Source organism: Rhododendron vialii, chromosome 3a (assembly GCF_030253575.1).
Source record: "Rhododendron vialii isolate Sample 1 chromosome 3a, ASM3025357v1".
NCBI lineage: Eukaryota > Viridiplantae > Streptophyta > Magnoliopsida > Ericales > Ericaceae > Rhododendron > Rhododendron vialii.
In genome coordinates, this window is record NC_080559.1 from 29,605,030 (window position 1) to 29,622,997 (window position 17,968).

General features: G+C 38.7%; 2 protein-coding genes across 4 annotated transcripts; one reads left to right on the forward strand and one right to left on the reverse strand.

The window, feature by feature from the left end:
• The first annotated feature begins 2,265 nt into the window (after positions 1 to 2,265).
• Positions 2,266 to 12,164, forward strand: LOC131319739 (uncharacterized). 3 transcript variants are annotated; one of them, XM_058350137.1, is made up of 10 exons: positions 2,266 to 2,463; positions 3,239 to 3,534; positions 4,012 to 4,200; positions 4,883 to 4,975; positions 5,097 to 5,279; positions 5,362 to 5,464; positions 5,579 to 5,764; positions 6,421 to 8,759; positions 10,465 to 11,348; positions 11,456 to 12,164. In XM_058350137.1, exons 2-9 carry the CDS (start codon positions 3,298 to 3,300, stop codon positions 11,038 to 11,040), a joined length of 3,906 nt encoding a protein of 1,301 aa, XP_058206120.1. In that variant the 5' UTR covers positions 2,266 to 2,463; positions 3,239 to 3,297; the 3' UTR covers positions 11,041 to 11,348; positions 11,456 to 12,164. The 3 variants fall into 3 exon arrangements, with proteins under 3 accessions (XP_058206120.1, XP_058206118.1, XP_058206119.1); XM_058350135.1 differs by having other exon boundaries at positions 2,307 to 2,463; positions 11,453 to 12,164; XM_058350136.1 differs by having other exon boundaries at positions 2,312 to 2,463; positions 3,247 to 3,534; positions 11,453 to 12,164.
• Positions 12,165 to 12,806: 642 nt separating this feature from the next.
• LOC131319740 (probable trehalose-phosphate phosphatase 2) lies at positions 12,807 to 16,499 on the reverse strand. Its single transcript, XM_058350138.1, has 8 exons — positions 16,324 to 16,499; positions 15,153 to 15,293; positions 14,409 to 14,480; positions 14,099 to 14,227; positions 13,883 to 13,939; positions 13,552 to 13,653; positions 13,233 to 13,451; positions 12,807 to 12,968 (listed from the first exon to the last, which is right to left on the reverse strand). The coding sequence occupies exons 1-8, from the start codon at positions 16,480 to 16,482 to the stop codon at positions 12,822 to 12,824; spliced, it is 1,026 nt and encodes a 341-aa protein (XP_058206121.1). The 5' UTR covers positions 16,483 to 16,499; the 3' UTR covers positions 12,807 to 12,821.
• Between the last annotated feature and the right edge of the window lie 1,469 nt (positions 16,500 to 17,968).

Sequence of the window (17,968 nt, forward strand, 5' to 3'; positions counted from 1 at the left end):
TCCGCCCCTCATATCCCGTCGGCAAATGGACAATACATTAATAGATGCCCATATTATAGTAGGAATAAGCTATTCAACATTTAATTGATTTAAATTTTAACCCATATGCACCATGTGCATCATTTTATAGTAACCTTAAATTTTTTTAAAAGAAAAATAAATTGTAAATAAATCTGATTGAATCGTATGGCTATTGAGGTTCGATTAGTCTATATTTAACCAAGTTTGTTTAGTTAGCTCAGGTTGGGCTCTCTGATCATTCCAAGCTACAACTTTCCATCTTGAAGGGTAGACAAGATATAATTCTCCCCAGCTGAATATATATGTTGTACAAATGAATGGCGAACAAAATATCACAAAAACACATTTTTAAAAGCAAAGTCTGTTTGATGTTAACAGAATCAAATTGTAAAATTCCCACCCCAAAAAAAACAAACAAAAAAAGTTGCACCAAACTCACACAAAGAAAACCGTATATTTAGGTAAGAACTTCCACAAAGCTTTACATCATCAAAGAACAAGACCCCACATCAATAGACTTCAGTTCTAAAAGCTGTTGACTTTGATGCATGAAGGTAATGTTTATAGTCATAATCTTTTCTTTCTTTCTTTTTTTCTTGACAGTAAGAGTTGTTCGGACCAAATTACACGTAACTGCTCTCTACCCACCAGTCAACATCGTGGAAGCTTTCGAAGTGCGGTGATTAATGGAGTACTATCAAATAGTCAAAGAAATTAGGATAGGAATTGATGGAGAATGTTGTTGTGGTCAACTTCTGTTTTTCAAAGAGTGGATAGAGAAAATCTCAAGCCAACATGTCAAGTAGCAGTCTTGCTGATGTTCTCTCGCCCTTTAGAATCTACTGCTTTACTTTGGGCTTTCACAAAAAATTTGGGGCCAAGGCCCGTCTCCGCCCTTGGGACTATGGCTTTCGGACCAATCTTTCCTAAACATGCATAATAAGAAGAGATTAAATTCCTAAACATGCAATGTGACGTAATGTAATTAATTTGGAGGAAACAAATATTTACACCGACGGTGTAAATAATTTATTCTCTAATAAGAAAGAATGCTGCTTGATAAATCAGTAGAAATCAGTATTATTATAATAGTCAGATTAGCATCTTAGAAGAAGATTTGAGCTCCTTTCTTCTGGCACTTAAGTGCACCTTTAATACTGTTGGGCCAAAGGACTCTTGACCACGGTGGAAGTGTTTGATTAGTGGGAAAGCAAAATTTATTTATTTATCATAAGGCTATGTGAAAGCAACATGTTTGAAATATGAAATGCAAAGACAGAAGGAAGGCGGAGCAGAAGAAGGAAAAAAAAAAACATGTTTGAAAATGAGCATCATCTCCAATGGTTGTGTTAGCTTGTCAAGATTTTACATTCGGGCGATGTGCCGATATTCAAAACATATGACTAGCTCTACTAAACTGATCTGGTGAATTAGACTTGTTCTTCCAACCCTAATGTAAAAATCAAACCTAGCTTACACATTGCTATTGTATGTATCTAGTTACACTTATTTTTTCAAAAGGGTGATATCACACCATCATTGACTATTTGACATGTAGTCATTCAATAACAAAACTACGCAAAACAATATTGAATTGCCAATTCCCATGGATCAATAGCCAAAACAAAATTAGTAAAGGTGTCGATAACATTACGCGCCAACAGTGACATGATATTATCTTTAAACTTTATTCGCATCTACCCTTTAGTTATTTTTACACACAGTGATATACAGAGCGGTTGCCTGGTTATTGATAGTTTAGCATAAATAAAAAATTGATCCTCCCTCCTTGTCAAAACTTTTGCCCATCACCCAAAATGAAAATTCAAAAGGAATGCATTTTTGTTGAAAAAAAAAATGCTTTGTTTGGATTGGTTTTTGAAAAAAATTTCTCAACTCAAAAAACACTTATTATCTCTACTTTCAATCATTACTTACCCCTATCTCCAATCATTATTCTCATTTCTCTCTCTATCTCTCTTCAATTATTATCTCTGTTTCTAATCATTATTCTCATTTCTCTCTCCAATCATAACCCTACAAAATTTCTCAAAAATTCATCCAAACACAGCAACCCATGAATATCTACTAATTATTTCTTTTTGGCAAAAGTACTTTTTTTTTTCCTATGTCCTTTTTTCTGGTGGACAAATTTTTTGGGGAGGTGGTGTTTTTCATTGATGATGAATTGAGTTGAGATTAATAATTCTGCAGATTATTGTAAATTTTTTGGACTGAAAAAAACAACAAACCCACAGAACAAAAACACAGAGAGTAAAAACCTCTCTCTCTCTCTCTCTCTCTCTCTCTCTCTCTCTCATATCTCTAATTATTCCTCGATCGCTACATTGTACTCCTCTTCCGCCCAACTGCTTCTACTTCCGTCGATCGACCTAACCCTTCGATTCACTGAATCCAAAACAACTCTTAGCGATTGCAAAGGTTTCAATCTATTCTCAAATATTCGATTCTGATTACTGTCTACGCGGCCTTGAAAGTGTCTTTCTTCAGTTCTTAATTTGCTGAGGAGTTTTCTTTTTAGGGTTTAATAACTCACTCCCGTTCTTCTAATTATCGTGAAGAAATCATCTTTACATGCCTATTTAGTCTTCATCCACACCAGGGTTTAGTTTCCTGAGATATTTAGGGCGTTTACTTTACTTTTCCGTTCATTCGGGGCTTTTTGAGGGATTCATGGGTTTTACGCGTAACGACACAAAAATTAGGTCGTGGTTTTCATTTGCCATGATGTCATACAAACATAGATGCAGATACAGACATGCATTGTTGTATGTTTATGGAAATTTGTTTAGTGTTTGGGTGTAAACATGGTAGATATTCGAAGGGCTTCGTGTCGTGACGGTGTTGGGAATGCACACTGATATGACGACGATAGATACCCGTAAAGATGTGATTTTTATGGTTGGTTTGGTAGCCGTTAATTTGTAGGAAACTAATGGATATGGATGTATGGACAGTTGATGGTTAAGTTGTGTTTGTTTGCGAGATTGGGTCATAATATCCTCATTTACTGACCCTACCACTGCTGTTTTAGTTTAGTCGATGGAAGCAGTCTGTCAATTATAGTAATCCTAATCAAGTAGGCATGGATATGTCATAGTTTTTATACTGTTTTTATGAGTACTTAGGATTTGATTTGTGTTGGCCCTTCAATAGATCAGCCGTGTTACTCACTCTTTCTTCATCTTCTGAAAAGGGAAGTAGACAAGGTGTTCTTGATAGTGTTGGAGTGGAAAAGGCATTTATTAATATCACATGGGCTGTTTTGAGGGCCGGACCGACGCCCACGCCAATGACTTCTATCCTAGTGGTCTTGCTCCTGATGAAGTGGCCTCTGTCACCCGAGTTCTTGAACCAGACAGATGGTCAATAGCGGAGGAAAGAACTGCAGAACTGATTGCCTGTATCCAGCCCAATCAACTATCTGAGGAGCGCAGAAGTGCTGTCACATCTTATGTGCAGCGACTCATCACCAGTTGTATTTCATGTCAGGTACAGGCCTTCAGATTTGTTTTGTTTTATTGTTCCAATTATGTTCATTTTGGCATTGTTTTTTTAATGTCAAGTGCAACTATGAGACGATCAGTTAGGACTTTGAGTTGTTAGATGCTATACCAATACATGTAAGCATTTCATCATAATCGAGTAACAATTGTTGTTTGACAGGCTTATGCATTTTATCGTCTATAATTGTTTTTGGGTTATTCAATAACGTTAGCCCCCACAGCATGTTATCAGTCGTTAGGCGACTAAAAAAGGCATGTTTAGAACATAGACGGAGCTGAAATGATAATATTGCGATGGGTGTGTGGTGTTAGAAGATAATATGGTAAGCAAAATATGAAATGAGAATGTCCATTCAAGGAGAAGTGATTTGATTCACATAGGGTAGAAGAAAAGTTGGAAGGCTATGGAGGACAGCATTGCCTTTTATGCATGTATTTATTGCTCCTTTTCTTTGCACCATAGGTATTCACGTTTGGGTCAGTTCCGCTCAAGACATATCTACCTGATGGGGACATTGATTTAACTGCATTTGGTAACAATGAAAGTTCAAAGGACACTTGGGCAAATGAGGTTCGTGATATGCTAATTAGCGAAGAGAAGAATGAGAATGCTGAATTCTGTGTAAAGGAAGTTCAGTACATTCAGGCAGAGGTGTGTCTGACCTACTTAATAACCATTTTTAATCCTGTTATAGTCGCTTGAAATTTCTGAAGGTGTGCTTTATCTTTCACTTGCTTTGTGATATCTGCTATAAAGTGGTTACCAGTGCCAGCACTGAGCTGTTGGGATGGGATATTATTTTCTTGCTGTTTTGTAGATTTGACAGTGTACTCAATTCTAAGTTTACTTTCTGCTTGTTTAAATGGAAAGTAAATACTTTCTGCTAGGCGCACGTGTGCTGCAAAAAAAGCTAAGTGTGCTACTTTCTTCATTTCTTGAACACCAGGGCCGTACTGTGATGATTATTTGATATCAATAAAAAGTTCATGATTCCATGGATAAGTAAAAAGCTGTCCTGCATCACAAAACTTCTTTTAGTTCCCATTTCCATATCTGTTTTGCATGGTCGAGAAAGATATTTTCTGTGTCTTTGAGCATATGATGTGTCGCATGACTGCCGTGTTGGTAGGGTATATCACCATTTGTGATGCTTTATTTGAGGTTTTAATTAATCACGTAGGGTTAAATGTATGATTTATGTACATACCTGATAATTCTGGTCTTCTGTCAGGGGTCACATATTTGTTACATCGACACACAGACACCTGCATCTGTTGACAATCCTTTAACATAAACTGAAGGCATTCTTCCTTTGTGCCCCTTTCTGTTGCAGGTGAAGATAATTAAGTGCCTTGTAGATGACATTGTAGTGGACATATCTTTTAACCAGCTTGGTGGTTTATGTACTCTGTGCTTCCTTGGGGAGGTAAGCTATTAATACTAAGTTGCTGGTGCAAAAAACTGTACTTGTGGATATATGAAGTACATGGCCTCTCTTTGTTTCTCTTACAACTTTTGTCACTAACCGCTGATTCTCATTTTTTAAGGTTGACATATTGGTAAGACAAAATCATCTATTCAAGCGCAGCATTATATTGATTAAAGCTTGGTGTTACTACGAAAGCCGGATACTGGGTGCTCATCATGGACTTATTTCAACTTATGCTCTGGAAACCTTGGTTTTGTACATATTCCATGTTTTCAATGACTCCTTTGCGGGACCACTAGAGGTGAGTTGGTTCTCTTTCGATCTCTTTCAACTTGTGCTGATTTTAATCTTTCACCTCAGGACCTTTGCTCTACTTGTGCCAGGTACTTTATCGTTTTCTTGAATTCTTCAGCAAGTTTGACTGGGACAACTTTTGTGTTGGCCTTTGGGGTCCAGTTCCCATTCGTTCACTTCCTGATATGACAGGTACAACGGGATTCCTGATGTCATATCCATTATATTTTCTTATCGAATGATATAACTGCAACTTCCTTGCGGTTATTGGCTCTGATTTCTTTTTCCTATTCAAATATCTGGCAGCTGATCCTCCTCGAAAGGATGGTGGAGAGCTGTTACTCAGCAAACGTTTTCTTAATGATTGTAGCTATGTATACTCTGCTTTTCCTATTGGTCAAGAAAACCATGAGTTACCTTTCATGTCCAAACATTTCAACGTCATAGATCCTTTGCGAGCAAACAATAACCTTGGGCGTAGTGTCAGTAAAGGTACTTCTATATAAGCTCAAGCTGGATGCGGTTCTGTTTCTATATTTTCATAATTTTCTTTGCTTCACATAGTAAGTCATGTTTTGCCCGCTTGTTGATGTGCCTTTTGTGCTCCATTTCGCATAAAATTGTAGTTTATCAAATTATGATGTTAAGTGAGATTGACTTACAAGGTAATGCCATATGATATTTTCAGTCGCTCTTTGAGATAGTAATCATGTAATTTGATTTTTGCACCCTTCCTCTCTGATGTCTTAATTATTTAAAGTATGTGCTGACTTAAACATTTTTTGACTCATGGTAAACCCGCGTTCTAAGATTCTTGGTGTAGAATGAGCAGCTGCTCAACTCCTCAAGATTAACTGAACTAAGTTCAAAGACTGACTAGTTACACTTAGCTTGAGTTTTTATCAAGCTTGAAGAAGACTTTATATCTGTTCAGGAGAGCATGGACAGCCATTACCTGGCTCAGCTTGGTTTTGCTTGTGTACATACTTGATTTGCTGGAGCACAGAATGCCACGCATTCTATATTGAACTTGCATTAATTGTTATGTGCAAGCTGTTGCATGAATGATTACTGTATTAATTCTTCTGCAATGCACCCATATCTGTATTTTTCTATTGCCAGACTGATTACTTCCATGTTTTCTTCAGGTAATTTCTTCAGGATTCGTAGTGCCTTTGCTTTTGGGGCTCAACGCCTGGCAAGACTACTTGATTGCCCAAAAGAGAATATAGTTGCTGAAGTCAACCAGTTTTTCATGAACACATTGGACCGGCATGGGAAGCAGCTTCGCCATGATGCACCGAGATTGCTACCTGTTAACAGGAATGGCATTCGAAAGTCTAATAATCTTGGAAATTCTTCAAGTAAGAATATGGTCAAAGAAAATTCTGCTAGTCATGAATCTGAAGTTGAGATGACTGGTGCTTCTCACGCCTCCCATAGTGTTCTCTCTCAGCATGAGAATCAGTTACTGAAACAAGAATCTAGGCCCAATACACAAACTCCTGCAGTTTCTCATACTCACAGCCAAAATAAATATACCACCTCTACTAGCTCTATGGCCTCTGATCTGAATCATGACTTGAAGCATAGTAGTAATTCAAATGCGAATGCACATGCTTTTAATGGTAGAAGTTCTAGACCAGATCACATTGGTAATGAAATACACGGCAGGTATCAGTTTGCAAGGACCCATTCTAGTCCTGAGCTTACCGATACATCTCGTCAAATTTCAACTCAAGGACGGCATAACAAAGCATCAGAAACATTAGAGCCAACTGCTACCAGGTTTGATAACAACAATAGGAGAAACTTGGCCACAGAGGTTTCAGAGAACAGCAATGCAATATCTTCAACTGAAGGCCTCCCTGCTTCAAGGCATCATTTGATTCATGCTCCTGTTGAGTCAAACGGCGATTCATATGGTCACCACGGTGAATCTGATTTAGGTCATATTGGAGATGACAGAATTTCTGTTGCTGAGGCGATCCAGTTGCAACAGGAAGAGCAAGATTTTGTTAACATGATGGCTGCTTCAACTCTTCCTAGTTATAATGGACATGTTCATAGGCCAGTGAATTTTGCTTCTGGTCATCTGCCTATCCCACTATCACCTTCTATTTTAGCTTCTTTGGGATATGCTCACAGAAATTCAGCTGGTATTTCCCCGGCTAACATTTCTTCCTATGAGGTCCCTTGGGGTGGCCCTAATATGCATTATTCACAAGGTTTAGTGTCTCCGCCAATATCCCAATATTTTTCAAGTATGGGGTTGGCCTCAAATCAAGAAGAAATCCTTGAACCAATTGACAATGTGGTAAGTAGGGAAACATGTCAGGGGAATAGTGATCATTGTTTGTGGTCTGAGCCGGATGTGGATTCCCTCAGAGGGTCTGATGTTAATAATGGAAGTTTCCAAGTACAACCATCAGAGGAGAGAGAAAATTTCACTCCACCAGGGTATCCCATTCCCTCGTCTCCAGTAAACAGCTTGGACATTTATCCAACAAAAGCTCACATGTCATTCAATGATGACAGAGGGCCCATTAGGACAGAATTTGGTGATAAATTTGTTCCACTTTCCCTTGCTACTTCAAGAATGAAGCAGTCTTCTGAAGATTCTTTGGATGGATCATCTATGAGAACTTCAAGGTCTACAAGGGACAGACGGGGGAGGAAATCAGCTCCCTCTGGAGATCGTTCTGCTTTGCATGTAAATGGGTGGCAATATGACTCTGAGTCGGTCGATTATGTTTCTTCGAAGAATGATGACGACAATGGAGACTGGAGTCCACTGTCAACAGTTCATACAGAAGTGTCAGAAAACACTTCTTCAATTGTGCAGTCCCGTGAAATACCAGGTTATGAACCAGCACAGCTCGGTGGATCAAAGCCAATGTTTCCTATTGCTCCGGTTTTTGTGCATCCTGGGTCAAGGCAAAGACTTGTTGACAACAATGGGGGGTTACCCTTTGCGTTTTATCCCACAGGGCCACCAATTCCTTTTGTTACTATGCTTCCTTTCTACAATTACCCCCCTGAGAAAGGAACTTCTGATTCATCCACAAACCATTTTGATCAAAGATTAGATTCTACTGAGAACCATGATGAGCCAGAGATTTTAGTTTGTTCTAGTTCTGCAAAACGGGACGCGTTTGCTGAGCCTTCTGTAGAGCACACCTCTGATATTTTGAATGGTGACTTTGAAAGCCATTGGCTGAATCTCCAGCATGGACGGTTATGCCAGAATCCGAGAGATCAAGGAACCACACATTATCCATCCTCTCCTGTTGCGCCGCCAATGTACATGCAGAGACCTCTAAATGCAAATGCGAACCTTTTCACACAGCTTATGGGTTATGGGCCCCCCATGATTCCTGTTTCATCTTTGCATCCTGGTACTAATAGGCCTTTGAGTGGTTATGGACACTATGGTGATGAAATTCGTAGAGGTCGCAATGGGACTGGGACTTACCTGCCTAATCCTGTAAGATGAGTTTCATAAATTTAACTTTCTATTTGTTGATTGATGTGATTTCCTTGGTAGCAGAATAAGTCAGTGAGTTACTTATGTTATTTATTAGAGGAGGTGGTGCAAAACTTGAAGCATGTTCTTCTGGCTTGTGTTGAATAGCCTGCTTGTGTTTCTGGGACTTTAGTGCTGCAAATTTTGGAACAATACCTGCTTTGATGGTTTTTTTATTATTATTATCAGGGAATGATCTTATTAACTTCACTTGAAAGATTTAAGTATTGCTTAGTAACCATTAATTTTTGGGGGGAGTGCTGCTATGTGTACATTTGAAATGTATACTGTGTACATATGGATTTTGTGGGGCCCACCTCGGGTCCCACAAAGATGATCCGAACCACCCATTATTTTTAAAACATTTTTTATGGAGCCCTGTAAAAAATCAGCTCAACCCGATATTGGTAAGGATTTTTTTTGAATTTGTAGGGGCGAAACTAAGCAGTTAAGTAGTTTCGCCTCCGCAAAATCAGAAAAAATCCTTATCAATATCGAGTTGAGCTGATTTTTTACAGGGCTCCATAAAAAAAATGTTTTAAAAATAATGGACCGTTCGAATTATCTTTGTGGGACCTGAGGTGGGCCCCACAAAACTCATATGTACATTTCATATGTACCCATAGCTTTATTGATTTTAGGGAGTGTTTATTAATTTTTGCATGACCAACTACATGAACATTAGTAGTCAAGCTATGCTTAAGGGATACGAAAGAGAGTGCTTAGTGTCCCCAAGCACACTATGTAGTTTAATTACAATCTTGATCGAATACATAAACAACATTTATATACTATGTATTACATGACTAATAGGAGAGACTAGATTCTAGATATTTTATGTAGTTCTCGCCTCTAGGATAGGACTTAGTAGTCCCTTTGACTTGATTTCTGTCAGGAATTTTTTGAGCAGGGAATCTTATCCTCGAATTGTATGTAAGATGGTACAATTGACTGAAGACTTTCATCATACGAGTAAAGAAAGAAAAAAAAACTGCAATACTAAGGAGTCGAGTTCAAGTTGAAGGTGTCGGATGAAGGGAAGTTGTCTGGAATCTCCAAAAGCAGGAATGACGTAAAAGAGCAAAGCTGAATGAGTTACAGACACATTGACCAATATTTTGGTGTTCTGATAACTCTTTGATAAGTGAATTATAGTTTTACTCGACAAGAAAACATTGTGGGAATACCACCCACCTAAACGAACAAAAAAGAACTTATACACCTCCCTGTGTATCGAAAAGCACTCTACATAAACCAAATGGGTGATGCATGGGACTACGGCATTATGTAATCCCAAAACAATGCAATTGCACCAGGTGTCACGTCAATTACTAACTATGGGAGCAGTCTTGTGGCATTAGACACCTACAATTGTCACAAAAGCTGCAGTCGTCAAAAGTTACCGATGGGGAACAGTTTATAAGTGGCCGTTCCATTAATAGTCATGCTTAATTTTAGCACCCTTGAAGCTACCTCCCTCCAGCAGTTGTCTGCCAATGCTTGGTCAAAGACGTAGCCAGAATGTCAAGGAAATTAGCAACTGGCCCAATGACTTGCAACGAGCTCTATGTTTGTAAATCTTGTTCTTATAAAATTAAAATTTTGATGTCCATTTAAATTTGGGACTTGATTTCTGTTTTTTGTTTTTATGTGTTTCGTCTTCCAGAAGATGTCTTTTAGAGACCGGCACTCTTCAAATGGAAGAAACAAGGGGAATTACAGCTATGACCGTTATGATCAATCTGGTGACAGAGAAGGCAATTGGAATGCCCATTCAAAGCATAGATTTGGTGGTCGTGGCCGCGGTCGCAACCAATTTGAGAAGCAGAATGTCAGAGTAGATAGAACTATATCAAGCAATAGCCGATCTGAAAGGCCTGACTCTGCCCCTTCAAACCAATCTCATATCAGCCCAATCCACCCTGTAGATTCCATGCATAATGGATCCTCAAATGGAGCATACGGCATGTATCCACTACCAGTCATGAATCCTAATGGAGTTTCTCCTGGGACAACTGGACCTCCTGTCTTTATGCTATATCAGTGTGCCCAAAACATGGCTTCCGGCTCTTCTGCCGAGCATCTTGAATTTGGGTCTCTTGGAACAATGCATTTCCGTGGTGTAAATGAAGTGCAGCTTGGTGGAGGTTCATCGAACAGTATCAATGTGCAGCAAAATTTAAGGATAGATTCTGCAGAGTCTTCGCCAGATATGCCCTCCTCACCCAATCTTCAAAGATAATTGCTCGTCCATTTTCCTTTGGGTCACGGAATCAGTTTGTTTGCACTAGATGCTTGCTTCTCGCAACCAAGGGCTTTACAGAACATAAAAGAGATTTTATAGATGTTATTCAAAGTTGCCCCATATTCTCCACAGTGTTTGGACTTTTCATAGTTTGCTGCTTATCAAAGGTGGGGATCCAAGTTTGTTGGGTAGTTGGCCACTTGCAGTCAATTTCACTCGGCCTCAGTCATTGCTGGTCTAGAGCCATGAACATGTGCACTGCCCGAGCATGGATTGTCTTGTGAAACAGTCTTGTTTCTTAGCAGGTCATATCATCCACATTTCTCTGTTATTTGTTCTAAACTTCATTGGAAGTGTGGTTATCCTATAGTATTATCTTAACGGGGATTTTTGGTTTTCAAATTGACAGCAGAATGGACTTATAAGTTAAAAGACGTGGATTTCCCCCTCTTGTTTTCGTAGAAGATACGTTGATGGAAGCAACTATAATGGTAGCTACTCCCGCTATGAGAACTTTCTCGGCACAGCTCACATGCAAGGAATCTTGATCTTTTGCCCCTGTTTGCTCCTTCACTTTCTGGACAAATAACGGCTCTATAACAGAATACAGCTTGTGTGTCTGGTAAAAGATAAGTCATATGTCACTGTATTGGTGATGATGGATGATCATGAGATAGCAGTTTTTCCCTGCTGTAGGCACGGATGGCGAAGGTGAAGAAGAGGATATATTTGTCCTTTCTCCTTTTGCGTGGGGGGATTCTGAAATCTCGCAATGGGATTTCGACTTGTCTCAGGAAAATTTAGGACTTCTACTCTGGTTCATCTACTCAGTGCTTTGCGGCATTTTATTTTTCGTCTTCCTCTTTTGTGGTATCGTTTTCTGCACAAAGAGGTTGTGTTGTGTGTACTGAAATGTACGATATTGTTGTAGAAGTGTTTTTTTTTCTTTGGGGAGAAACCTTCAGATTTGACATTCACCCTCGACAATGTACCATGTCATTAAGATGGTTTACGCCTTGATTTAGCTACTGTTATGCCTCTGTGCACCTGATTAATGTAAGCCGACGATATTAGACTTGGATGTCTGTTGCATAATTGGATTGTATTGTTCAGCAGCACTATACTGTGGTGTTTTGACGATGGCCTAATAGTTTGGGACTTCGTGTTTGCTGTTAAAAGAGTGTTCTTACATTTTGAATGAAAAATCTCGGTGGCGTAGGCTAGTTTGTTCTTATGTACTGAATTCATTGATTGACGCTCCAAACTTCGCAAAATATCTGCTTGCGTTGATTTTGGAGTTTTGATTCATCAAGCAAGAATTAGCCAATGTGGTAGCTGCAACCAAGGGTCTCAAAGCTTTGGGTTTGGGTTCGATTCCCACTCCCGTACTATCAATTCTTGCATTGGACTAGTTCATACGGAGTGTTATCCAAACTTTATTGCTCCTCTTGTAAGTGGACAATGAGATTAGTCGGTTTATTGAATCAAATTTCGAGGTAGAAATTACAAAGATTCATCAGGAATGACTGGAGGTAACGATGACTGTTTATTTAGAGAGTGGATTTTTCACTTTCAGAACAGTCAATTTGCTTCAGGGAAGCATACATTGCGATTCAAAAAAACACCAGATTCGTAACCCTATATTTCTTGGTTCGTCGATCTTGCTCTAAATCAATCCTATTTTCCGCTGCAGATGGTTATGTGGACAGATACTCCGGATTACCCTTACGCAACAACCAATTATTAGTCTTTGGGAAGGGAAGAAGAAAGCAGTCCTCCTAGTAAGTAGAATTCTCCGTCCATCTCGCCAATCGTCTCAAGAACGACAATACTTCTGAGGGATCGCGAAGCGAGTGCGAGGCCACGGTGTCCTGCGGTATGGACGATACGATGATCGGATGACCCAAGCCTTTGCTTTTCAAAACCTGCAAAATGGGTTTGCCAGCAAAATACACCAATGTCTATAGGTGAACATCAATAATGGGTCTTGGCTATTTTGTAATGGAAATTACCAAGGGTCTGGAAAAGGAATGTCTCCGATCCGATATGGACTCTACGAAGTGTGTAATGTTCACCTCTCTTTTTTAAGGAGCGAACGACATAACGTTATCATTCTAGTCTTACTTTTCAGCTATTTGAAAAATAACCTGGAAAACCTCACTAGAAAGCAGCGAGCCTAGTTGGGATACCTTGAAAGCATCTTCATCGGTGCGATCGTCGCCTATATGAATCGGGAAGACGTTATCGGAGCCCTTGAAACCCAAAGCGTCGAGTAAGTACTCAAGGGCATGACCTTTGTTCCACTTAATCGACGGCCGGATTTCCATCACCTTTTTCCCTCTCGTCAGGTGAAATTGCGGATACTTCCCGAGCACAGACTGCACCTTTTCGTGTAACAATGCAAAATCCTGCACACAGATATGATATTTGCATGTTCATTTTTTGTTTCCAAACATGAAAGACGGGAAACACAAATGAGGAAATCAGATGAGAGTATCGATCGGTTACCGATTCTTGAACGTGGCGGTAATGAACAGAACCGCAGAACCTGTTGTCTTCTATCACCACACCTTGTATTCCCCTGGTTTTCTTATCCAACTCTTTTAGTATCTAATCAAGAAACAAACATGAATTTTGGTTCATGAAAATCATGAAAAAAAAGGGGAAAAGAAATTCGATCGGAAGCTAGCAATTCTTCTCAGAAGGTAGTCATATATAATGGACGGATGATCGATTAGTCTCCAGAGATTAACTGAGGTGTCTGTAAGCTGGACCAGTATACTCTGAGTTATTAAAAAAAGATAAAAAGGCACATACTCGTACACTCTGTAAGCTATACCTCTTTGATTGCAGGCAGAAACTCCTGCGCCGGTTGGAAGATTACATACTCATTCCCCTACAAGATTAAGAAAATTTCAAAAATGGAGTAATTCCCACCTTTTTCTATGATGCACAAATTTTGCATTTGGAATCAATTTACCCAATCTTGGGGGGCAGTAATTGCTGCTGTTTAATTCAAAAGTGTGGGAATTATTGTAGAGGCAATTTAACTGACCTTTTCATCGAGGGCTCTGCAGGTTTGGTACTTGCCATCGTATGACTTGAGCTGCTGCGGCGGACCCCTTATGTCCATGCCATGGCTCCCCGCGTAGTATACCTCGTCTAACTTCACAAACTCGTAAACCTGGAAAATGCAGACGAACCAGTTCTCTAGATGAATTTTAAAATATGAATGATTCTAATCATCAAATGGCTCCAAAAAAGGACGACAACTGGTGCGAGTTTGAGATACCATCGTTGTGGTTGATGTAAACATTACGATAGGGAGATAAATCTTGAAGCAAAGAATTTCGATTTGTTCTCACCTTGTCTCGGCTCCTGCCGCTGATTATGGCCGTCGGGAAGCACTTTGCAACTTCGCGTACTGCCGATCGCATCTGCACGCGTAATTTCATGTTATCATTCGTTCGTTCATTTGCAAGCTTCAAGCATCAATATAGTACCATCTCTAGTGCACGACCATGCCTTGATTATGAATTTCAGATATAATACTCGTCCAGTGGCGGGCTGAACACCCGAAACTCTGTTTTTCGTAAATGAAAAATTTACTACTAGTAATTTTACGTTATGGTTCTTATTTAACACACTGCTCAATTGATTATGAAAATCTATAGTACGTCCCGCGTAACTCATAGTAGAACACCTAATAAATTAGCTCAAACGAGGCCCACATTTATAGCGAAAAATATTTTTTAAAAGGAAGGAAAAGAGAAATAATCTATTGAGTATCGGTATCGTACTCTGTCTTGTCTCTCAATAACGGTTGACTCGATGCATCTTGTTTACCGTATAAACGTATTGATTTACTATCCGTAACATTATGTATCATATGAAAGAAATAAATTACCAATTATATGAATTTATATTTGCTCACGTGTACTGATATGAATTTATATTTGCATCACCAATTATGAATTCTCAAATCCCCGTGTCGTGCCCGGACATGGTCGGCAGAGTAGAATGGGGCTTCAAAAGCCCAATAGTAGTAAAATCGTGGAGTGCTAAAAAAGTGGGGTCGCGCGGCCGGGAGTGAGAAAAATGATGCTTACCGGATCAGACATGAAGGCATGGGCGGGGTCATGCACAATTGGTGAGAGGGTTCCATCGTAATCCAAAAACACCACAATCTTCTTCCCCTTAGCACTGCTCATCATCCCTTTGAAACTTCTCAATGCCGAAGGGTGCTCATTCTATATATTAATCGCATGCAATAACCAAAGCTCAGACAAATATCACTACCAAATTTACTAACATCACTAATTGCGATGAATGCAATTATAATATTTTGATTTCTATAACACGGGTGTCCGGACCAGCTTACGTGTCACTAAGTGTTTTCAAATCAGGATACGTATCGTGTATCGTTTATTTCATTTGATGAATTGTATAGGAATACGTATCGTGTATCATAAGATACGTTAACAGAAGCCAATATACAATAAAATAATAGTTACTCCCTCCGTCCCTAAATAAGTGTCCGACGCGCAAACCTAAACCTTCAAAAAGATGTATTTATTTCGTTAAAAAAATTAAACTTTTTTCACAAATCAATAGATAGCAATGAGTTTTATTAGATTGTGAAAAAAATTTAAATTTTTTAATGAAAAATATGCATACTTTGTAAGACCTAGTTTTACGCGCTGGACACTTATTTAGGGACGGAAGAAGTAATACTTAATTATAATCCAAAAATCTAGTGTATATTTGAGAAATAAGTGTTTTATATGTGATAAAAAATTTGTTTTTGGAAGAAAAAAATCCAAGTTTCTCAAGTAGGATATATCACATTGAGGCTTTCTGGTGTCTTAGTTAAGGGAAGAGAAAAAGAGCCCTTATCTAATTCACGCAAAACATTATCGAAATACGTTCTTTCTTTTATTTGAGCTTTGAGTTTGGATTTTCTTTAGATGATTTGGATACGACCTTAATTAGATGAAAAGATCAAAACGCATTTGGTGTTCTACTTCTTAAAATCTGGTACTTTATGATTTGTTTTTTTTAAGTAATAATCGTAATGTACGATGTGAATTGGGATACGCTATTATATGGTAGGATACGCCGCCGTATCGTAGGATTTTTATACAAAAAGGATACAGGGTGCGATACGTATCATATTTAGAAGGTGACGATACGAATCGTAGGATACGTATCCCGTATCGTAGGATACGTATCCTGTATCGTAGGATTTTAACAACCTTGAGTCGCGCGGTAAAAACTCACCAACCAAGACTTATAACTCGTATGGGCTGCAGTTAGTACATCAGTGGTATGATCACAAGTGGTTAAAAAAGTGAGAGCAAGATCGCCATCCTTGTTGTGCCTTGCTTTGGAGATTGATTCAGTATCGTTAACATTCGCTTCTGCTCCTTGAAATCCCATTTACGCTGCTTCTATTGTAGGAGTACTATTTACCTGCAGTAAAACCAACCCAAAACAAATTGTGAAATGTTAATTTAGGTACAACATTCATTTTATCCGGGAACCGGAGGTGCTGTAGTGCACTCGGGTGAAGTGCGGCACACGGACCGTCGATCTCATCAACAATGGTTGCGATGTGTTTTTTTTTTTAATTAAAATTTTGACCGGTAATAAATACCTGTAACCGGTAAAAGATGGTTTTTAATCTGGACTGTTGATTGATAAGATCAACATTTGTGCGCCACCCTACACGTGCACTACATAAAGGTGCATTATAACACCCCCAGATCCAATTGGGTTTGCTTATTACATCTTTTTTGTCAGGGACATAATTTGTCTTTTAGTGTGCTTTGAAAATTATGATACGTTTAATTTTAAGCACTAAAACTAAGTTTTTGAAATGCATTCATATAAAAAAAGTAGAATGCAAAAATCAAATTCCTTTTTGCCAAAGGTTATTTTCTTTTCTTTTCAACGTTACATGAGCAGAGTTAATTTATTTTCTTTTTTGTAGAAACCTCTACGAATTATGCGATTGATTTGCAAGTGTACATGGTGCCATACGAAATCCAATTGTTGTAGGTTTCTTTTCGGATTAATTCCTTCATTTAACCTCAAAGTCTATTTCCAAACCCATATTAGGTTACTGATTTATTCCGATCCTTTTTTTTTTTTTTATTTATCGAAAGCCTGGATCAACAAGTACATCTAAAACAGTTTTTATTGTTATTTTTACTATCGTAATTCATATTAAAAATAAACAGAGCAAGTTAATCATGAGGACAATCCAAAGTTGTAGTCACAACTGGTCGAATTCAACTGATCACAATCCTTCCGGACACCAACTTAAGAAATGTGGAATTCTAACCCTACACCAGTAAAATTTAGGGTTCAGATTCTTTAATTCCGCCGGCATTGGAAACGGTCGGTTTAATTCTTGCATGCCACCGTCATTGTGGGCCCCACCATGCACGCGGTTATTATAGTTTATGATTTTAATAAAAACAGTGGTTCTCTATAACAAGTAGTTCAAGATAAAAGGTCGGTCGCTTATGACGTACATATTGTCCAAAAACAACTAATCTAAAACAAAGTTGCTTCAATCAATCCAATGATAATTCTAATCAACCCATTTCCTAATTAAGGCGAGTGTTCAATAGAGCATGCAAGAAGAAAACAAGGGCAGGGATTTTGAATTAAGTCTTGATCATATTCGATGACTCAAACATAAGTAAATACAGCTTTATTCTGACAATGGTAATTGTCTCACTAGGGTTGCAACCTGCAGCAAGCGTTTTAACCGCATATATGCACCGAGAAGGGGAAAATTTTCGAGAGGCAAGTGGAGTGGTGGCCCAATGGGAGAGGCACCTTGTACAACATGTTTGTTATCGGGATAACTTTTAGGAATATGGGAATTGATAGAGAAATAGAAGGATAAGATGGA

What these genes read in the sequence shown, in the direction of transcription:
- LOC131319739 (XM_058350137.1), top strand. Translation starts at nt 3,298, where the DNA reads ATGGGCTGTTTTGAGGGCCGGACCGACGCCCACGCCAATGACTTCTAT. An exon ending in CCAGTTGTATTTCATGTCAG is followed by an intron (nt 3,535 to 4,011) that starts GTACAGGCCTTC and finishes TTTGCACCATAG; the next exon opens with GTATTCACGTTTGGGTCAGT. An exon ending in CCTTTGCGGGACCACTAGAG is followed by an intron (nt 5,280 to 5,361) that starts GTGAGTTGGTTC and finishes TACTTGTGCCAG; the next exon opens with GTACTTTATCGTTTTCTTGA.
- LOC131319740 (XM_058350138.1), bottom strand. Translation starts at nt 16,482, where the DNA reads ATGGGATTTCAAGGAGCAGAAGCGAATGTTAACGATACTGAATCAATC. An exon ending in ATGCCTTCATGTCTGATCCG is followed by an intron (nt 14,481 to 15,152) that starts GTAAGCATCATT and finishes TTACGCGTGCAG; the next exon opens with ATGCGATCGGCAGTACGCGA. An exon ending in GCGGCAGGAGCCGAGACAAG is followed by an intron (nt 14,228 to 14,408) that starts GTGAGAACAAAT and finishes TGCATTTTCCAG; the next exon opens with GTTTACGAGTTTGTGAAGTT.